At 42.0% G+C, this 23,943-nt stretch overlaps 1 protein-coding gene across 3 annotated transcripts in view; it reads left to right on the forward strand.

Annotated features, from left to right (window-relative positions):
- Positions 1-23,740, forward strand: part of LOC126259758 (proton-coupled amino acid transporter-like protein CG1139) — a 149,053-nt gene extending 125,313 nt beyond the window's left edge. For all 3 annotated transcript variants that reach the window (XM_049956751.1, XM_049956752.1, XM_049956750.1), the window contains exons 8-10: positions 607-785; positions 21,834-22,009; positions 22,298-23,740. In XM_049956751.1, the coding sequence (XP_049812708.1) occupies positions 607-785; positions 21,834-22,009; positions 22,298-22,545 (603 nt within the window). In that variant the 3' untranslated portion in view covers positions 22,546-23,740. The remainder of the gene's footprint in view (positions 1-606; positions 786-21,833; positions 22,010-22,297) is intronic.
- Positions 23,741-23,943: the final 203 nt, after the last annotated feature.

The raw sequence follows: 23,943 nt of genomic DNA on the forward strand, positions 1-23,943 counted from the left end.
AAGCTAGACAAGTTTCGGGCTTTGTAGTTTCTTCGTTTGATGCTTATTTCGTGAGATATTTGGCGCGGTCACGATCAATGGACCACCCTGTATATTTCATCACAGAATATTCGAGCGTATTTGAAATGCTTAGATATTATTCTTTAACGATAGAATTATTTTCCCTATTTATCAAAATGACCTTTAGTGAAGGAATGTGTTAATATAATTATAAATTTGTCGGCATCAAGGTGGTTGGAGCGAACCTTTAGCTTATCTGAAGTAGGGAGGTGCAAATGTTGTGTCATCTTTTTGTAATTAATTGTCCAGACATAAGTCTACTGCCGTTCATGGACATTATAGAATATTAAAGCAAAGTATACGAACAGACGATTATAAATGGACCGCTTTACCGAGTCTTAATCACTGATTTCCTCTCAGAGTGCACAAAAAGATAAAGACCGTTATCTTGCACGCAAGATCTATCAGACCAGGAAAAAAAATTGAACGCAAATTTGATCCTAAATGTGATATTGTGAACGTGATGACACGAGAACACACTCATAGCCTGTAATTTATAAACATTTGCGTCCTGTGTAATGCGTTCGTACCTTAAATTTATTATAGATTCTACCACTGGAGGACAGCATGAAAACACCGAAGAGATTCCGTGAGCCGCTTGGAGTACTTAACATAGCCATGGTTCTCGTCGTCTCTCTGTTCACGGTAACCGGATTCCTTGGGTACATGAAGTATGGGGATGAGACGAAAGGAAGTATAACGCTCAGCCTGCCCAACAAAGAAAAGTAAGTAATGCGAAAAAATGTCTCTCCATAAAAATCAATTCGCCATTCCAGCAAATTAATTTGAAAACTTACTTGATTCTTCTAGTACATCAATACCTCATTACATTTACGAATAGCAAATTCCAAATCTAAAACAAACATTTTATTGCGGTCTAATATTAAACTACTTTTTGAGTTCATAGTTTGTGATTGAGCACAGTAGCAGAACTATTTTCCACGTAAGTGGGTGGGATTTCAGAATAATCATTTGATGTACGAGAAGATTAAACGTTGGAGAAATCCAGGGTAATAAAACCGAAAATGTGTTGATCTTTGCCGTTGTTGTTCCATAGAATTCAATGCCGAGAATTTATTTCTTACTGTAATGACAAAAAAGATGTACGTGCTCCGGCAGCGAACAAAGACCGTAAGAGCCATGTAGTCTTGCACATGGTAATGCTTGACAAAAATCTGAAGCATTCCGACTATGTAGCTGTTTTTACGGATGGGTCGAAACAGGAGCATTCTGTTGGTTGCTCTGTTGTCTTTCCAGATCGTGTCCTCAAGGTCCGACTGCCTAAAGCATTTACTGTCTTTGATGCAGAAATGACTGCTATCTTGCGGGCACTGGAGCAGATGAGATGCTCTTCCCGTCCTAAATTTTTTGTCTGTCTTGATTCACTAAGTGCCCTTCACTCATTGCAACGTTTGTATCCAGCAGATAAAATAGTCCAGACCATCCAGGATGCCCTCCTCCAACTACAACGACTCGGGAAGGAGGTGGTTTTCTGCTGGGTTCCAGGCACGTCGGCATTGCTAGGAACGAAAGGGCAGATCACGCAGCCAAGGAGACGTGTCTCGATCAGTGTGCCATTCCCCTGCACGCATTCACCTCGCTATTGAGCTCACGAATCATGCGTCGGTGTGAGAATGAGTGGCTGGAAATGACTGACAATAAGCTCCGTGTCGTCAAGCCCACAACGCGTGTGTGGTGTACATCTTTCCAGACGGGACGAGGTTCTCCTCACTCGTCTTCGGATAGTCCACAGTCCTATGACGCATGGCTTCCTGCTCCGGCGAGAGGACCGTCCAATGTGTGGTACATGTGGCCTCCAGGTCACTATGCGCCACGTTTTACTGGACTGCGTTTTATTTTCTGACCAGCGGGCTGCGGCTTACTTGCTGGCGGATCTGCCATATCTTTTAGGAAATACTCTAACGATTGTGGTTAAAGTGTTAGAGCTCTGTGACTTGTCCAATGTTTTTACCAAGATTTTAGGGAGAGAGTCTTAATTTGTGCACAGGATGACTGGCTCGCTCATATTTTACGTAAATGGCCAGACAGTGACAATTTCCTGTGGCATCCTTGACGATCCTTTCTCGTTTACCTTACGTTTTACTTTCTCATACAGCATTTTGCATCTTTTCCCGCTTTCTTTGCGTGTATGCTTCGATTTTACTAAATTCGTCCATTTTCGTTTCTTTTAATGTGTGTCAGGGCACTGATGACCTCAACGTTCAGCGCCCGTAAAGCCCGAACACACACACACACACGCACGCACGCACACGCACACAGAAGAAGAGGAGGAAACGAAATGAAACTTAACGAACGGAGAGTGTGATGCTACACTACTGGCCATTAAAACTGCTACACCAAGAAGAAATGCAGATGATAAACAGGTATTCATTCGACAAATATGTTATACTAGAACTGACATGTGATTACATTTTCACGCAATTTGGGTGCATAGATCCTCAGAAATCAGTACCCAGAACAACCACCTCTGGCCGTAATAACGGCCTTGATACGCCCGGGCATTGAGTCAAACAGAGCTTCGATGGCGTGTACAGGTACAGCTGCCCATGGAGTTTCAACACGATACCACAGTTCATCGAGAGTAGTGACTGGCATATTGTGACAAGCCAGTTGCTCGGCAACCATTGGCCAGACGTTTTCAATTGGTGAGAGATCTGGAGAATGTGCTGGCCAGGGCAGCAGTCGAACATTTTCTGTATCCAGAAAGGCCCTTACAGGACCTGCTACATGCGGTCGTCCATTATCCTGCTGAAATGTAGGGTTTCGCAGGGATCGAATGAAGGGTAAAGCCACGGGTCGTAACACATCTGAAATGTAGCGTCCACTGTTCAAAGTGCCGTCAGTGCGAACAAGAGGTGATAGACGTGTAACCAATGGCACCCTGGCACCCCATACATCACGCCGGGTGATAGGCCAGTATGGCGATGACGAATACACGCTTCCAATGTGCGTTCACCGCGATGTCGCCCAACACGGATGCGACCATCATGATGCTGTAAACAGAACCTGGATTCATCCGAAAAAATGACGTTTTGCCATTCGTGCACCCGGATTCGTCGTTGAGTACACCATCGCAGGCGCTCCTGTCTGTAATGCAGCGTCAAGGGTAACCGCAGCCATGGTCTCCGAGCTGATATTCCATGCTGCTGCAAACGTCGTCGAACTGTTCGTGCAGATGGTTGTCTTGCAAACGTTCCCATCTGTTGACTCAGGGATCGAGACGTGGCTGTACGATCCGGTACAGCCATGCGGATAAGATGTCTGTCATCTCGACTGCTAGTGAAATGAGGCCGATGAGATCCAGCACGGCGTTCCATATTACCCTCCTGAACCCACCGATTCCAAATTCTGCTAACAGTCTTTGGATCACGACCAACGCGAGCAGCAATGTCGCGATATGATAAACCGCAATCGCGATAGGCTACAATCCGACGTTTATCAAAGTCGGAAACGTGATGGAACGGATTTCTCCTCCTTAAGCGGGGCATGACAACAACTTTTCACCAGGCAACGCCGGTCAACTGCTATTTGTATATGAGAAATCGGTTGGAAACTTCCCTCATGTCAGCACGTTGTAGATGTCGCCACCGGCGCCAATCTCGTGTGAATGCTCTGAAATGCTAATCATTTGCATATCACAGCATCTTCTTCCTGTCGGTTAAATTTCGAGTCTGTAGCACGTCATCTTCGTGGCGTAGCTATTTTAATGGCCAAGAGTGTAATTGGCAGCATCAGTATTACATAGTATTCCCTCTGGCCTGGATGTAGGCAGTGAGTCAGTTGGAAAGGGCATCAAAAAGCCGTTGTATCGTCTCATGAGCTAAGCTGGGCCACAATTGGTGTAACTCGTCCTTGGTATCCTGAATACTGGGGCTGAGACGGCGCTGACGTCCGAGCTGGTACCACTCATATTACATCGGGGACAGATCTGGGGACCTTGTTGGCCACGGGAGTACATTAACATCGCGCAGGCAGTTCACCAACACTAATGCCATGTGTGGACGACCATTGAACTACTGAAAAATGGCACGAACAGACTGCCACATGGGCGGTAACGTACTCTGAGGTGAAAGAAGTCATGGGTTGATTCCTGTTATCATGTCGAACCTCATTCTGTCCGGCGTAGCGCTGCAACTCGACGTGATATGGAATCAAAAAGTTGTTGGAAGTTCATTACAGAAATGTTAAGCTGTGCTGGTCGTGCACGACCTAAGCTTTCCGTTATGTCACAGAAACATTGTATGGGTTCCATAATGGGCGAAGTAGGTGGCCAAATCATTTCTTTGAATAGTCCAGAATGTTCTTCAGACCAGTCGTAAACAACTGTAGCCCAATGACATGGCACTTGTCTTCCATAAAGTACATGAATGGCTGTAAATGGTCTCCAAGTAGCCGAATATAACACTACCAATCAATGATCGGTTGATTTGGACCAGAGGACCCAGTCCACTCAATGTAAACACAGCCCACACCTTTATGCAGCCACCACCAGCTTGCAGAGTGCCTTGTTGACAACCTGGGTCCATGGCTTCATGGTGTCTGTGCCACACTTGTATCCTACCATCAAATCTTACCAAGTGAAGTTGGGACTCATCTGACCAGACCACGGTTTTCCATTCGTCTAGGGTCCGATCGATATTGTCACGAGCCCAGGAGAGGCGCTGCAGGCGACGCTGTGCTTTTGGCAGAGACACTCACATCGGTTATCTGCGACCATAGCCTGTTAACGCCAAACTTCGTAGCACATTCCTAACGGATATGCTCGTCGTACGTCCCACATTGATTTCTTCCGTTATTTCATGCAGTGTTGCTTGTCTGTTGGTACTGACAACTCTACGTACACGCCGCTGCTCTCCGTCGGTAAGTGAAGACGGTCGGCCACTGCGTTGACCGTGATATTTGGTATTCTCGGCCCACTCTTGACACTGTGGATCTTGAATTGCCTAACGGTTTCCGAAATGGAAAGTCCCACTCGTCTAGCTCTAACTGGCATTCGGCGTTCAAGGTCTGTTAATTACCATTGTGCGGCCATAATCATGTCGGAAACCTTTTCATATGATCCTCCTGATTGTAAATACCAGCTCCTGTCGCTGTCGCTGTCGCTTCTTTGGTGAACTTTCGTTGCTCAACAGCTTGAGCATTGAAGGCATGAAAATGCTGTTCTTGCTGTTCCTGTGGGAAGAAAATAAAAACTTTACCTATACGAATTGGCCTTGGGTGACATGCTGATAATTTCCTGCGACATTGGCGAGAAAATTACTCTGGCACCAGGTCAGACCAACGTGCCATCACAGGCACAATACACGGACGAGCCCGTTGCAGGATTCCCCTGCTTTCTCCTAGGACGACCTCGCAATGATCCTGAATCTGTCCTGCAGGAGCAGGATGCCTTTGTCTTAGTGTAGTAGACGAGTGGAGTATTCCCTCGGGAGAGCTCGGTTCTGGATCCTTTGCAGCGTTGTGATGACCGACTTGGCGGCCTTTCCCCACGCCGCAGCTGCGTACTCTAACACTGGTTGCAGTGTTGGGTACAGCTTAACAAGGTGTAATGACGGCACAGCAGACTGTGGTTTGAGCAATGGGTACAGAGCGCGAAGGTGCCCTATTCCTCTGCTCGTCTCGGATATGACTCGCCCTGAATAGTCTTTGGTCTAATGTGACACCTAGGTACTTAGCCGTCTTGCTCCACAGGATTGGTTCTCCAAGGATTTCGACTGGTGCGAGATCTGGGGCAGTTCTCTTTGGGTGAAGATCACCGTGTCCTATGCTCGTCCATCGCGACGCTCTGGGTCACAGCACAAAGTGTTAAGTGTCCTGGTGTTCGTTGCATATTTTTTTATCCAGGCCTGTGGTTTTATCTGGTGTCTCGCTGGCACTGAGTGAGGTTTTACCTCACGTAACATGACCGCTGTTTTGTGAAACGTTATATGGAACTTTTTTATCTCACTGCATGTAAAAATTAACAACAGCTTCGGTTCTTGTTCACTTTTAGTATCAGATCTGATGATGGACATGCAAGAGCCCGAAACCGGTCGTGGTTTATGTACTAAATAATAAAAAGAACCTTACAACTGAAGCGGTATTTCCTACCTATACTATAATGCTCAGTTGCGGACGTTCCTCCAGCAGAATTTTTTGTATAACGAATGTGTTATGAGCGCTGCCTGACATCAGAAGTTGTCCTGTCGTATATGGTGCTTGATCACGGTGCACCACATTTTAGTAGACTGTATTTTTCATTCAGGCAATAGGGCAGCAGCTCTTTTGCCGCCCATTTTACCCCTTTTCTAAATGACAGTGAAGCGAATGTGGTACATCTTCCAAAGTTTTGTGCAATGTCTGATTTGTTCCCTAAAATTTTAGGACAACGTCTTTAATGTGTTGTCAGGGCGGCTGGCTCATCCGTGTTTTCTGTAAGTGATCAGCCGGCTACAGATTCCTGTGAATCTATTTTAGTTTTCCTCTTGTGTTACTTGTGTTTTACTTGAAAATTTTAGAATTTCCGACCAACTCTAATGCTTTATTATATGATGTGAGCTACTGCGATTGCGAGGGTGATTGTGGGTAAGATTGGAGAGAATGAACACGATTTTATCTCCAACTGCTATTTCTTTCCTTTATCGCATTTTATACTTTTTACCACAGTCGTTTCTACTAATTACGGATGGACGCAGATAACCTCGTCGCTGAGCGCCACTAACCTACAAATACACAAGACACAAACAAAACGAAATATGTTTGGGAACTGAAAAGCAGATTCACGTGACACTCAAAGTACGAGGTAGCTCCTTATCATTACTGAAGGAAGATGTGAACCTTTTAAATTTAGATCAATATGAAAACTGATGGCCTCCCATACGTTGTCATGCGTAAAGAGCTTCAAGGAATAAATTGCTGATTTTTTTAAGAAATCAGTATCAAAATTTCGTTTCATGAAGACCTGCATGCAGGTGGAAGCATCTGCATGAATTCCCTGCAGCCTCACCCCTCCCTTAACCATCCCTGGTCTGGTGGCTCTCACCGTGGAACTCGTATTGGGTCACACAGACCTTTCTCCGTTCTTACAGAATAGTTCGGGTAACTATCTGATCGCTACAGAATGAGAATTATCGATAAAAACTTACTCAGTATACACCGCTGAGCTAAAGCATTAGCGCCACCTGCTTAATAGTGTGTTGGGCTACATACGGAACGCAATACGTCGTCGATTCTGTATGGTACGGAGACAACAACTTGAGTTTTTGGAGGTATCTGGGAGCAGATGTCTACGCACAGGTCACTTACTTTCTCTACATTACGGGCCAGTTGTCTGTGATCCGAATCTGGCACCCGATAGCGTCCCATGGGTGTTCATCGGGCTGAGATCAAGCCGGGGTGGCCGAGAGGTTCTAGGCGCTACAGTCTGGAACCGCGCGACCGCTACGGTCGCAGGTTCGAATCCTGCCTCGGACATGGATGTGTGTAATGTCCTTAGGTTAGTTAGGTTTAAGTAGTTCTAAGTTCTAGGGGACTGATGACCTCAGAAGTTAAGTCCCATTTGAACCAATGTCTGTGAGTCAACATGGGAACAGCCTGCGCTGAATATAATTCTCCGAAAAGTTTGACTCTGGCCCAGCAGTGTATAAGTATGTTGTCGTCAGATCTGTCACAGATGGCTGCCTATCCTGCTTCACAGAGCGGACAAGTCCTAGACCTCCACGTTCTTTGGACTTCCACTCGTAGTTTCAACCATTCATCACAAATGCTCACAAGAGAAGCGGGCGAACAGCCGATTTGCTTCGCAATTTACGTTATCTTGGCACCGGGTCTTGACAATCTGCCATTTGTCAAAGTTGACGTCAGTGTACGATTCTTTACTCCTTACCGCGTCAGGTGGCCACAGCCGTCAAGTATCTGGGTGTGACTATTCGAAATGATCTCAAATGGAATCATCAGATTACACAAGTAACGGGTAAGGCGAACTCTAGACTGCGGTTTATTGGTAGAATCCTGAAGCGATGCACTCCTTCAACAAAGGAAATAGCTTACAATACGTTAGTTCGTCCAGTCTTGGAGTATTGTTCGTCTGTATGGGACCCTTACTAGTTGGGTCTGATTCAAGAGATTGAGAAGGTCCAAAGAAGAGCGGCAAGATTCATGATTGGTACATTTAGCCATCGCGAGAGAGTTAACAAATCTCATAGAAAGTTTCAAGCGGGACACACTTGCAGATACACGGCGCCCTAAACAGAAGGGGCTAAATCCGATCTCCATCGAGGATGTAGAGCATATATTATTACCACCAACTTTCAAATCGCGCAATGATCACCTTTCAAAGATAAGCGAAATAAGAGCTCGTACTGAGGCGTTCAGACAGTCATTTTTCCGTCGCGCGACCGCGAGTGGAACAGTGGGGGGGGATATGATTTAGGCGCGAATTGTGCCCTCCATCAAACACCGCTTGATGCCTAGCGGAGTATATATATAGATGTGGATGTAGGCGGCATTTTTCTAACGGTGGGCAGTGGTCGTAATGGTATGGCTGATCAGTGTAACTTTAACGAAGAAAACATCCGACTGGGAGCACAAATTGTACCAAGCTTCTAGCTGGGGAAAAAATTCATATATTCATTATTTTCCCACGACGTAACCTAGTCGACTAACACCAATCGACATGCCGTCCAAGTCCAGGGTGCCTGATCTCCTCAGAGTGATCTTTGGCTTCCATTGATCTGTGAAGACTGTGCCCTATTGGCTGTTGGTTGAAACTTTTGGATAACTCTCTGTTATTTATCTTCTCTGGTTACGATCTTAAAAGCACGTAAGGAAGCTATTATTAGTATGCTGGAAGGGAAAAGCTTAATCCATCAGGAGTTCTGGTGTCATGATGCTGTACGACTGTAGGCAGGTTGTGGATCTGACGGTTCTGTGACATCATACTCGTAGATTTCTCGTACAAACCACCGGCCAAACATCTGAACCTTTCCCTGAAGTGACGTATTCCGGCTACCTGGTTGAGTTCCGCTGTTGAAAAATGCTGAGATAGATCCAACATAAATTCAAGAGATCGAATTTACACCTACCGTAAACCGTCTATGTGAATATCGACAACGTTGCCCCATACTATTGTTCCATAGTCGGGAATGGGCCCCAGCAGTGCCTTACCATGGACATCTTCCAAGTTCTGTGGCACAGCTGACGTCGAGTTTGGCAGTTGGTACAGTTGGAGCAACCGGGCCATTGCCTTGGCTGTCATATATGTGACATGATGGTGCCAAGCTAGACTCTTGTCGACTACGACACTCAGTCACGTGGCCCTGTTGCCTGCTGTACAGTGCCACCCACATGTCTATCTGTTGCACGGTGGCAACGTAGCTTTTTTATCGGAACTGGCGCTTCAATAGTTTCACTGAAGTACTTCCTTATTGCATCATACGGTCAAAAGCAAGAATATTTTAGCTAGAGAAACCTGAGATATCAGCAAACGGAATTAAGATTACAAGAATTCTCTCAGATTGTTTCGAGGGTACTTAGCTGAGAAGTTTTCAGGCCTTTGTTGCCTGGCTAAATTAAAGACTGGGGTTGGTTTTTGCGATGTATTTTCGGTCTGTTAAACGAAACGAGAAATCATGACTATGACTGCATTTAGTTTGCACGTATTCCTTCACGCTGAGCCTGAAAACACAAATCGGTGTGGGGTGGCCCATGCTTCAGCGCACCATCAGGCATTCATCAAACGCACACACACACACACACACACACACACACACATTGCATAATGTTTCATTTGACTCTGTATTCATACTTCACTAAAAATCAATGTTTATCTCAAACACTGTACTGACTTGCCAGTAAATTTGGTCTCTCTCTCTCTCTCTCTCTCTCTCTCTCTCTCTCTCTATGTGTGTGTGTGTGTGTGTATGTGTGTGTGTGTGTGTGTTTGTGTGTATGTGATAGACTATAACTTTTGGTTATGTCAAATACTGTACAGCCTGATCATCACTATATTTCCTCTCTCTCTGTTTAAGTCAAATTCTGTACTGCTTCATCAGTAAATTTCATCTCTGTCTTCGTAATATATTACAGGGCGAATGGCAAGGAAAATATACAGATAAAAAAACTCAAGATATAAAGTTTATTATACAAGAGATTACGTTCCAAAGGAAGTTAGCTGCACACTTAATTGACTGTGGAATATTCCGAGTTTAAATAGTACAATACTTTTTACACTTAATGTTTTTACATTTTCACACATTTAATGTTCTTGCATTTTTTCACACGTACAAGACAAAAAATTATCTAGATATAAAAAATACTACATTCGAATAAACCACATTTTCGCCAATACACTAAAACTGCAGTTAACTTTAAATTATAGCACAAATCGTTTTTATATATTTTTCTGTCGCCCAGTGGAAACCTGTGAATTTAACACATGTTCCTATTCATCATCATTATTTTTAACACTTTTTAGAATACACGGTATAGTAAACAGTGGCTGTTACAATTATAATGAGAGAAATCTTCCTTAGCTACCCAAGTTTTGTCAGATGTATCTGCCTTAATAAAATGAAAATGACACTGAATTGCATTTTGTGGGGAAACTGCATACGCAGTGAGTCAATACTTTCACAACCTCCAAACATGCCATATATCGCCAATATGACAATAATGCATGACAGACAAACCAGGAAAAGTAGCTTGTTCCAACATACAAAATGTATTATTAGTGAGTTCGTACTTGCCGATATCTGTTGAGGGCTATCATGTTTCACCATTTAAATGCATTGTAAAGAAGTATGAGCTGAGTAAACGAAATTTCCAATACTTTCCAAAATGATTTATAGAAACATCAAGCATCAATTGTATTCTGAGCTGCGCCTGTCTGCAGGCTTCTGTTTGAAGCTATCAGCTCATGCCTTGTACAGTCTTTCATGTACGACTCGAGTGCTGTCGATGTCTTTATCTGAAAAAGAAGTATCGAGAGTGCGTTATGAAACAATTCACTTCTGACATATCAGGTGTAGAAGCATGAAACCCGAGTTTGTTTGCAATAATTACACGTCTGCTGTTTGAAACTGATAAAAAATGTTTAAATGTTTTATTCAAAATAATCTCCATTGCTATTTATACTCTTACCCCACCTCGCCGGCAGGCTATGAATGCCACGCCAAAAAAAAAAAAAAAACACTTCTTCTTTTCAAGCGAACCAGTCAGCGAGCAGCGAGACATTTTCCTACATTTTCATACGAATTGAACCGTTGTTCAGGGAGAGCGTGTCCCAGTGATCCAAGCAGATGATAATAGGACGGAGCCAAGTCTGCAGAGTAAGTCGCATGCCCCAGTATTTCCCAACTGAACGCCTCGATCGTTTCCCTGACCCGTTTTGCTGTGTGTGATGGGGCGTTATCATGGAGCAGTATAACTTTGTGTTGCCTTTTACCATATTCTGGTCGTTTTTCACGTAATGTTCGATTTAAATCGAACATTTGCTAATGGTAGCGATCAGTGTTAACGGTTTCACCAGTTTTTAGCAGCTCATGGTAGATAACATTCTTCTGATCCCACCAAACACAGAACATTGTCTTCTTTCCAAAGCGATTTGGTCTTGCATTGGATGTCGATGGTTTGCCTGGATTCACCCAAGATTTACGACGCTTAGGATTCTCAAAATATATCAATTTTTCATCGTCTGTCACTATTCGATGAAGAAACGACTTTCTTTTATACCTGGAGAGCAGCATTTCACAAGTGGTCTTTCGATTTGCTTGCTGTCTTTCATTCAGTTCTTGCGGAATCCATTTTCCCACTTTCTGCACCTTTGCCACAGCTTTCAACCGAAGAGAAACGGATTTCTTTCAATTGTTCCGCGATTTCCTGTTGATTTGAGTATCAGCTTCATCCAATAAGGCCTGCAATTCGTTGTCTTCGAACTTTTTCTGTGGTTCCCCGCACTCGTCGTTTCTCACGCCAAAATCACCACTTTTGAATTTTTTCAACCTCCCGAGACACTGTGTTTTCCCAACAGCATGTTCGCCGAAAGCTTCGACAAGCATTCGATGCGATCCTGCAGCAGTTTTCTTCAAATGATAACAAAAAACCAGTGTTGTACGCAAATCGTAGTTCGTAGGCACAAAATTCGACATGTTTACGGGCTTGAAATTTTCAGGGACCTGCCCAAATGTACCGGGCCTACTGAACTAAAATAAAACCGCAATGGTAAGCACAATTAAGACTATTTTTAAAAAAGCACGAAAAATTGTACAAAATTGCACCCACACAGTTAAAAAATTGTTTCCCAAACCACAGGCTGAAATCCAATGATTTCAGTTCATTACTCCAAGAACATAATGTGTAATGTCCTGTAAAACTTTCATATATATTGCTACACTCGTTTCAAAAGAAAGGGAAAATACAAGGGACACGAGTAACAAAATGCAAAGCTGTCGATATAGGACATTTCATATCCCCTTAAGCTAAACTGTGGGTGAAATATTTTAGACCAGCCCGATGAGGACTTGATCTAAAAGTCTACACGTCACTTACATTTGAACTAATTTTTCATACTGAAGTCGGTGTTGGCTCTTAACCATGCATTCGCAGTCGTCTCACAAACAGCATGTTTACAGACCCACGTTCCTGGAAAAGTTCTTTGCTCTTACTGTCGTATACTATCATTCGTGTTAGTTTTCGCTGTTAATTATGATACTTCTTGTGCATACGTAAGATGTAATCACTTTTTACAAAAGTGGTTACCAACGAATGACACTACAGTACACGAACTGATGCCTCTGTCTGTGATATTAAGAAGGAGTACCACAGCTGAAATCGGTTACCTAAGAGAAATACACTGAGGTAACAAGAGTCGCGCGATAGCGATTTGCACACACGCAGATAGCGGTAGAATAGCGTACTCAGGATATAAAAGGGCAGTAAATTGCTGTAGCTATCATTTGTACTCAGGTGATTCATGTAAAAGATTTCCGACGTCACTATGTCCGCATGACGGGAATTAACAGACTCTGAACGCGGAAAGGTAGTTGGAGACATTCCGTTTCGGAAATCGATAGGGAATTCAATATTCCGAGACCCACAGTGTCAAGAGTGTAACGAGAATACCAAATTTCAAGCGTTGCCTCTCACCACGCACCTGCAGTGACCGATGGCCTTCACTTAACGACCGAGAGCAGCGGCGTTTGCGTAGAGTTGTCAGTGTCAACAGTCAAGCAACACTGCTTGATATAAAAGCAGAAATCAGTGTGGGACGTACGACGAACGTATTGGTTAGGACATTGCGGCGAATTGGGGCAGCAGATGACCGACGCGAGTGCCTTTGTTAACAGTACGACATCGCTTGTAGCGCCTCTTCTGGGCTCAAGACGATATCGGTTGAACCCTAGACGACTAAAAAACAGTGGCATGGTCGGATGAGTCCCGACTTCAATTGGTAAGAGCTAACGAAGCCGTGGATCCATTGTCAACAAGGCAGTGTGAAAGTTGGTGGTGGCTCCATAAAGGCGTGGGCTCTGTGTTCGTGGAATGGACTGGGGCCCTGGTCCAACTGGACCGATCTTTGATTGGAAAATATTATGTTCGATTGCTTGGAGGCCATTAGAGCCGTTCGATTGCTTGGAGACCAGTTACAGCCATTCATGGTCTTCACGTCCGAAAACGACAACGTCATGTCATCGGGCCACAGTTGTTCCAGATTGGTTTGAAGAACATTCTGGAATATTCAGAAGAATGATTTGGCCACCCAGATCGCCCGACATGAATCCCCATAGATGTTTTATGGGACATAACAGAGAGTTCAATTCGTGCACAAAATCCTGCAGCGGCAACACTTTCGCAGTTATGGACGGCTATAGAGTCATCATAGATCAACATTTCTGCAGGGAACTTCTAACACACTTGTTGAGTCCATGCCACGTAGAGTTGCTCATTACGCCGGGCAAAAGGAAGTCCGACATGATGTTAGGAGGCATCTCACGACTTTTGTCACCTCAGTGCATCTCGCGTTTATGCCTGCAAATAAAGATATGAATAGAAAACGTTTTCTGGATGTTCTGATACTGTTTTCTATAGGAAGGGAGCAATGCCAGAGGTCTCTAGCGAAATGCTGACATTGACATTAATTCCACCCTGACCGCAAATAAATGTAACGTATTGCACACAAATCAGTGGAGCCTACATTATTACTTATTATAAACAGCCACAGCCTAAAAATGCTATGAGCAAAGTTACTAGCCAGCTTTTCATACAAAACTTAAAATTTTGGTTTCGACATGTGGAATGAACGTGGGTTAAAGACTTTGAAGAGATAAATGCGAGGACATTTCACAAGTTTGTAAGTTGTGCTATAGGTCACTAGTCGCTATGTCTTTATGTTGCACGATAAAAACGGAGAATCACTTTTACCTGTTTATTTACTTTGTTTCTGTTTGTTGTATTGCGCATTATCGTATTACCGAGTCCCTGCGACAATAAATTTCGCTGCGGCGATATTACGGAATACTGTACCAGTATGCCAAAGTGAAACATCCCTCGAAAATGAATTTGGAACTATGGCATGAAGCAGTTTGCATTTATCGATTTTTTTTAAATCTTCGCTTATAGGAAAAATAAAATATCATTCTCACATAATCGTCTTCTAAGTCGTAGAAACGATTATTACAGTATCCTATTGCAAGTAGATTTCAATGAGTCATATGGCTTCGAGATCTGTGTAATGTGGAAATGACTCGCACTGTCATGTGCAATTGTGAACTGCTTGAAATGTGTGTACAGGTGATTGTAACTAAGTGCAGCTACTCAGAGAGATTCCGTGTGCGCTTTAATTATCGTACAACAGCCAAACTTGGTAGATTTGCTAATGCCTTAATGCGGAACCAAGTTACGCCAGAAAGAAATTAGTTCCAATTACGGCCATCAGGTGCAAAGCTGCAAATTTGGTGCTAGAAAGACTCTCGTCAAGTATCCGGTGTTCATACTGAACAAATTCTGCAAGCGGTGCTTAATAAAAAAAATTAACAATATGCCTTTCTCCCATCTTTGACGCTTTCTGCCCACGCCCCGTTTCTAATCCATTATATATGGAAAAACATTCTGTACATCTTCCTTGCATTCACAGGGGCAAATTTGCACCTGTTGACCAAAAATGGCACTTATTTTTCCAGCGTAAATCGGTTCCACATAGACCAGTCATAACGTCTACCAAGTTTCGCCGCTAGACGATACTTACACCCCACATCAGACTTCTGTGAGTTGCTGCACTGTAGTTATAACCACCTGGTATGGTCAATGGGTGACTGACAGCACACCCCAAATTTATCAATTTATCTAGACAGCATTTATCTTACAAATACACACATCAAAATAAGTTTTGCATCACCTCGGTTCAGAGAGTTTCGGAACCGGTACAGAAAATTGGAATAGAGGTCAACGTAAACATAATTTTCCGCCCTTTTTATTGCTCATGAAAACTACACATTGCATGTTGTGCCACCATAAAACCAGACCTTCAGAGGTGGTGATCCAGATTTCTCTACACACCGGTACCCCAAATACCCAATAGCACGTCCTATTGCATTGATGCATGCCTGTTTTCGTCGTGGCATACTATCTACAAGTTCATCAAGGCACTGTTGGTCCAGATTATCCCACTTCTCAATGGCGATTCAGTGTAGATCCCTCAGAGTATTTGGTGGGTCACGTGGCCCATAGACAGCCCTTTTTCATCTATCCTAGGCATGTTCAATAGGGTTCATGTCTGGAGAACATGCTGGCCACTCTAGTCGAGCGATGTCGTTATCCTAAAGGAAGTCATTCACAAGATGTGCACGATGGGGGCGCGAACTGTCGTCCATGAAGCTGAATGCCTCGCCAATATGCTGCCGATATGGTTGCTCTATCGGTCTGAGGATGGCATTCACGTATCGTACAGCCGTTACGGCGCCTTCCATGACCACCAGCGGCGGACATCGGCTCCATATAATGCCACCCCAAAACAGCAGGGAACCTCCACCTTGCTGCACTCGCTTGGCAGTGTGTCTAAGGCGTTCAGTCTCACCGGGTTGCCTCCAAACACGTCTCTGACGATTGTCTGGTTGAAGGCATATGAATTTGATGCCAATCCCGAGCGATCAGTTCAGCATGTTGTTGGGCCCATCTGTACCGCGCTGCATGGTGTCGTGGTTGCAAGGATGGACCTCGCCACGGACGTCGGGACTGAAGTTGCGCATCATGCAGTCTACTGCGCACAGTTTGAGTCGTAACACGACGCCCTGTGGCTGCACGAAAAGCATTATTCAGCATTGGTGCGTTGCTGTCAGGGTTCCTCCGAGCCATAATGCATAGGTAGCGGTCATCCACTGCAGTAGTAGCCCTTGGCCGGCCTGAGCGAGACATGTCATCATGTCTCTCTGTATGCCCTCCATGTCCGAACAACGTCGCTTTGGTTCACTCCGAGATGCCTGGACACTTCCCTTGTTGAGAGCCCTTCCTGGCACAAGTATCAATGCGGACGCGATTGAACCGCGGTATTGACCGTCTAGGAATGGTTGAACTACAGACAACACGAGCCGTGTACCTCCTTCCTAGTGGAATGACTGGAACGGATCGGCTGTCGGACCCCCTTCGTCTAATAGGAACTGCTCATGCTTGGTTGTTTACATCTTTGGGCGGGTTTAGTGACATCTCTGAACAGTCAAAGGGACTTTGTCTGTGATACAATTGCATGGGGGCTTAATTATCATACAATAAAAATAATTTTAGTAGCTGTGTGTCCGGTTACGAAGTCTCGTAACCGGTTGGCCCTGAGTAGTAATAGTACGCAATCTGACTGCATAAAATGACAATAAAGAATGAAAGGAAATTTCCGTTAACACAATTGATTAATTAAGTCCACTGCAACTATAAAAGCTACGAAACAACAAAGCACAAGTGTAACTGTTCTGTGTGTGGACGTGTGATTCAACGTACACGTATCTGGCACGGTTCTTCCTCAATACTATAATTGCACATAGAAACAGAATTACAAGTCTAATACGTGAACTCGAGCCAGATGCTTTGTTGACTGAACCTGTGACCAAGAAGCATTCTTATTAAAGAAATTTGAAATAAAAACATTTTTGTTACCTCCATATATATTGACGAAACGTACACTGTGATCATTGCAACATCTTCCATATATACATTACACCAACCGAAGAGCTGCACACGACATGCTCTCAACTAGTACTGCTCTCGACATCCTCTCAACAAGTACTTCCCACGACAACATCTGAACTACTACTGCCCTCGACATTCTCTGAACAACTACTGCGCCAGTGGAGGCGGTGGAATAATACTCTTTGGCTCAATCTCTGGAGCTGTGACTCAGTGTAGCCACCTTTCACAATATCCATAGTAAACGTCTGTATTCAGGAGTTCTGGGAACCAGGATGAAGCAAAACCTTTTTTTGATGTCTCTATATGACAGCGTAGTCACATGCATTAGCCTGGGCACGTCGAAACTCAGATCTAATTTTTCAAGCAAACTTTGGACACTAAAGAGTTTTATCAGGCCAATGCCGAAGGAGTCATTTAATTTGCCACTTTAGGATGGTGAATGGAGGATTCACTATGACGTTACTTTCTTTAATAGTTTGAAAAGATACTATTTTCTAGTTATTAATTCGAAAACGTGGTATTTTTTGTTGAATCACACAGCAGAGAGCAAGAACGCTTGTATTTCGAAAAGTACGCCATATACATGAAATGCAAAGTGAGATGTACAATCCTTCACATACGACTATTCTGTTCGTTCAAAATTATACGAACGTTTTGAATTTTGCATAAATTAGTATTATGTTCAAGAGGATCAAAACGGACCGAAATGGAACGTAATGGACCGGAACAGAACAATACGTGCGGGACAGCACTGAAAGGGTCAGTGTAGAACGAAACGGTACGTGACGGAACTGAATGGACCGGAACAGAACGGAACAGTAGGAGCAGATCGAAATGGAATGGAACGGATATGAACAGAACAGATCGGAATGGAACGAAACAGAAAGGATCGGGAAGCAACAGCTGACCATCGCTATGTTTCTTTTTTCCCGAACCATTTGAATTTAACGTGATAAGCTGCATGTGAGCAGTTCTGTATTGTGGTATAAACTGAGATATTTGCTTGTAATCGGTTCAGATATTGATTGAGCATTTTGGTTGTTGATATCCTTCTTAGTTCCATTGGACGAAAGATTAGTCTTAAAAATGAGGAGTAAAAATCTCGACGAATCATCCGCAGAAAATGCGGTTACTGCAAAAAAGGCAAGATGAAGATGAGTCTCTACTGGAAAATGTATTTAATCTTATTTCTCAACTGCTGTAGGGACTGATACAGCTATTCTGAAAGAATTCAGAAGAAGGTGAAGAAGATCATAACAAACAAATGAATGTATTTAAGGAAGCAAAAGACGGAGATATTGGAAGAGGAGGAGAATAACAATAAGAAGAATATGATGAGGAATATGGTGATGGAGAAGAAGAAGAAGCCACAATAGAAAATTGAAGTAGAGACAGGGGGTAAGTTGGTAGCATCATTTTTCCTAGACGAACAGACAAAGCATATGATACTGTGTGAGGCATCAGCTTTGAACTAACAACAAGAGTATGGATGGTTGATGATTCACTGGTTGATGCTGAAGGAGATGATTTAATAATTCACAGTATAAGATAGTGGGTAGCGATAGGATTATGTAATCTGTTGTTTAAAATTAAACCTCCTAAAACGAGTAAGACAACACAAGATCTTCAAAATTGTGGTGAAATTTTCGGTGCTACTAATGTTCATAAGCAGAAATCTCTCCCTCAGGCAAACAAATTCTAGCTCAGGCTGTAAATATACCAACAGCGTTCTACATAACCAACCACATGGTAAATAGAAGGAGAAGAAGATGAAGGCAGGCCATGACAAAGATATTAGAACCAAAGAAATCAATGCACTTATGCATAATTGAGATTTGGAAGGATAAAGAAAAGGATTATGACTAGGAAGACGACGTTCAGAATTGGTCTCTGACAAATCGCCAGCAAATATCGATTTTGTCCACTGTAATGAATTGAATGAATCGTTTTAGTGATTAGTTTTTTTAATAGCTTTGAAAGTAGTGGGCAATAATTCACGTGATAGTTAAATAATATCTATTGAAGGGGAACTTCGAGAAAATCGATTATTGTTTGAGGTTTACAATGGTTGTGCAAAATAAAGTGAAAGACTCAATTGCAGAATGGAAAGTTGTGTAATATGCCGTCCATTGACAGTCGGCCAAAAAAATGTTTTTCGGAAGATGAGGAAACAGTTTACGTACTTTCTGGATGGGATTTCGCGCGAGGAACAGCATGCTTTTGATTTTGGGAACAGATGGAGAGAGAATGTATTTGATTTCAAAGGAGAACTGAATATACAAAGTCTGTTCTAAAAATCCCGGAACATTCGTAATTTCACGCCAATGGTGTGTTGGACCGAAATGCGGCTGGCGCCGCTGCACACGGCTATGTTTATCGTGTAACTGCTGGAAGTTTCTTTATTGTTTGTCTGTTAGTTATTGATCAGTACTGTATTGAGTAGAACGTTCCATAGCACAGTTAGCGAATTTCGAGAGAACACAGTAAGAGGAGCAGCAAGTCAGCATTAAATTTTGCCTGAGGCTCAAGAAAATCTTGAATAGAGACACACCAAATGATGCAGAAAGCCTACGGTGAGGACTGCGTAAGCCGTACTCAGTGTCACGGTTAACACGGCTTAAAAATAGCCGGACGGAAATTAAAGATGACCGTTGTTCAGGAAAACTTTCGACGTCTGTTGACGACGCATGTGTCAGGAACGTCAACGAAACTGCGCGTGCCAATCGAAGACTGTCCGAGAGATTGCAGAAGAATGTAAATTTCAGTTGGATCATGTCATGAAATCCTGAGACAGCATCTTGGAATGCATCGTGTTGCCGCCAAGTTCGTCTCACGGCTCGTGAGTCAGGACCAGGAAGACCTCACTCTATGAAGAGCTTTTGAATCGGAGCTTTTGAATCGCGCAAATGAGAACGACATGTTCCTTAAGAGAATGATAACTAGGGATGAGACGTGGGTCTACGGTTGTGATGTTAAGACCAAGGTTGAATATTCACAGTAGGTTGGGAAAGGTTCTCAAAGACCAAAAAGTCTCGTCAGGTCAGGTCATATGTCAAAGTCATGATGACAGTTTTCTTTGACTTGGAAGGATTAGTTCATCATGAATTCATGCCACAGGGACAGACTGTTAATCTGTGGTACTATCGGAACGTGTAGCGACGCCTGCGAGAAAATGTGTGAAGAATTAGGCCTGAAACGTACCGATACAATTCATGGCTCTTGCATCACGATAGCGCATCCTTTTGGTGCTTCACTATTGCTCAGAAAACGAAACCACTGTGCTGCCCCATTTGAAGGGCAAAGATTTGCAACGATAGACGAGATGAAAGAAAATTCTCAGACGGCGCTTCGCGCGATCCAGAAGGATGCGTACCTAGACTGCTACCGGAAGTGAAAACGGCGTTGGGAGCGGTGTATCAGTTATGGAGGGGAGTATTTCGAAGGAGACCATGCACAATAAGTAAAAGATAAGCGTACAAAAATTTGTTTGACGAAGTTCTGGAATTTTTTGAACGACCTCGTACAGGCAGAATGATAGTACCATTGTTAAAAGCTGGTCGTCACAGAAAGTGAGAGTTCAGCAGATGCGCATGTGTTTATATTATACACCGTTTGCCCATAAACACAGTCTGTGTCAGTTCCGGGCAGAGGCAGCGGTCAAAACTTGTTTATCTGATGGAGATGTCTCACACATTTTATTTCGTTGTAACAACCTACTGTGTGCAATAGATGAAATTTTAAAAATGATGTTGAAGGATCATATGCTTCCATCGTGTGTGATGAATTAAGATAATAAACTATTTCTGATTCAGTACAAAGTTAGCTGTGGTTGTAGAGTATTTGCGAAAATCCAAAAAAATAAACTTATAATAAAATTTACACCTGGAGTATTTTTGTTTTGGTTTTTCCGTCCCATCCGTCTTTGTAACATATTATACAGTTTATCCTTCATTCATGTAAAAATTACAAAAAGAGAGAGAGAGAGATTATATTTCATGTAAACTAGGTTTTTACATACTTTTGATGTTAGAAATGCTGTGAGCTATACCATAATGTAACGGATGACACAGTACACTCATTAGGCAGAACGTTAGATGCTCAGGTATTTTGGTGAATAATGCATATGTGGAAATACAGTAATTATTAATGTGTAGATGTGTGTGTGTGTGTGTGTGTGTGTGTGTGTATGTGTGTGTGATGAATAGCGCCAATTTACGCAATTCAGGTGAAGCTTATGTAAGTTTTTCATTTCGAATACTTTCGAACATGGTGCAAAAGAATCGGGTACTTTTGAATATCGAGGACTATACATACTGACTAGCTGTTTAGTTTTAGTTGAAATGTACCGCACTGTAATTGGCTGTTTCATTTTTAGAGATGAAATTAATTTTCAATTTCCCACAAGTGACATGTTGGGTTTTTTAATTTCAAACCCACCTTTATTATGATGATGTCTGTTCAAAAACATTGATGACATCATACATGCATGTGAGGGACATCTGATAACCTTCAGTAGATGCTTGAAGATGATGTAATGTAAGTTTAAGAATACATTCAATTATATTCCAACTAAAAGTGTGGTGACATTTTTCCTTTTGTTACAGACTTGCACAATCTGCCAAATTAATGTTGGCTATTGCAATTTTTGTAAGCCACAGTCTCCAGAACTATGTGAATATTGAGATTGTATGGAATGGTTATTTAATGGAAAAGTTAGAGAAACATCCATATAAGATGTTGTTTGAATACCTCGTTCGTATCTTTCTTGTCACTATTTCATGTGAGTATTACAAATTTCATACACAATAAAATTATAGTAGTAGATTAAGTCATAATGTTTCAGAAATGTAAGGAAAGGTGTACTAATGACTATGAACTTGCAAATTCAAATTTAGCATAGGATGTCGGCAGATTTCACAAAAATGAAAGAAATTAGTCTTTTTAACACCTAAGAATTGTAGGTCAAAGTCATCATCTTTTTAATTTGCCTTCACTTAAATATCTATAACTATGTTTTTAACATGATCATATTATGGAATTCACAGTATTTCCTTTTTTATGTTCACAGTCGTTCTGGCAGTAGCAGTTCCAAATTTGGAGCTGTTTATATCTCTGTTTGGTGCACTCTGCCTGTCAGCTATTGGAATTGCTTTCCCAGCCATAATTTATTGCCTCTGCGTCTGGAACAACGAAACCACTCGATTCAAATTTGTGCTGTTGATTTTGCGAACTGGTTTTATAGTCTTGTTTGCTGTGGTGGGATTTGCTGTGGGAACTTACACCTCACTTTCAAACATTGTCATTGAATTCAGCTGATGTCATGATTGAAAGCCAAACGTTTTAAGAGGACTAGTCACTGACGCTTCTCCTAAAACAACCAGTGTTGAAGAAGTGCTCAGTTACAGACATAATATGTCTCATTCTCCTAACTGAGTAGTGGAAGTGTGAATTATGCAGTTCACATATGCAGTTGGCTCTCAATTCGGGCAACATACAAAAGCTGGACGTAGAAAGCTGTTGCAGTGAACATAAACCATCTGAAAGTCCTTCTGCAAATGTCTTTTAAATGTTATAAAGCTTAATTCAACAAAATGTATAGTATCATACAGTACTGAACTTCTTTGAAATATCTTAGCACAACTACATCATTTGAAGAGCTGAATTATATATGATCCACCTTAAAAATGTACGATATGATAAATGAACACAATACTAACTGAGAAGGTCAACGCAAAGTGTCGTTAGTCACCAGAACATTAAAATATTTATTGTTTTCTTGTTTACGTATTTTCTGTACGATTTGTTGCAAGGAAATATTTTCATTCCACCTGATCCTATACTGAAGTCTCTGCATAAATGAATAATGTTATTTTTACATATGATACAAGAGATTGTTATCAATTACCCTCCAAACTCTCAAGAAGACAAACAATACAGGTTTTTGTTCCAATTAATAGAGTGAGAGCAATATGTTAATTGAACTTTAGACAGTATGATATACCATTAGTACTTAGGTGTAAATGCATATTATCTCAATATCCGAAATATACTTGTATTATCAATTGCTCATAAAATATGCAAATAGTGATTGTGTTTAATTCGACACTGTAAATCGCCAGATGTAGAAAGAGATCTATATTAAGTGCATGTAAATAGAAATTTAAAATCTATCCTGTCATTTCAGTGCAACTAACATTAGTTGTCAAGAATGTAATCATCGGTATTACGCAATTCAAGAAACATTTTCAGACTAAAAATTAATGAGAAATTGCCTTCAGTTATTAAAGATGATTGCCAATACAGAAAGTCACAAAACTTAAACTGTTAATAGAATATTTCAAATAAATTTGATCATCTTATTGTTTCTCTGATGCATGTGTTATATTTTAAACAAACTAGTGTTAAGTATTTATTTGTATAGTCTCCTTCAAACTGCTGTCTTGACATATGAATATAAGTAGTTATTATGAAACTCATGTTGTAGAGTTTGTTGATAGTATTAAATCCAGTCTTGCACATATTACCTTGTATGTATGAATTTGCGGCAACTGTGTCTATATGTTGTCTTATTGCTGTATGAGTATTGTGAATGATAATAAATTATTAAAATACGTTTTGAATAATATCACATCATTAATATGCATTTCTCTTAATGTTCATACAAACCCAACGTATTATTGTTATTATGTGTGAAAATATGTACAAAAATACAAA

The sequence above is a fragment of the Schistocerca nitens genome, chromosome 5 (genome assembly GCF_023898315.1).
Source record: "Schistocerca nitens isolate TAMUIC-IGC-003100 chromosome 5, iqSchNite1.1, whole genome shotgun sequence".
NCBI lineage: Eukaryota > Metazoa > Arthropoda > Insecta > Orthoptera > Acrididae > Schistocerca > Schistocerca nitens.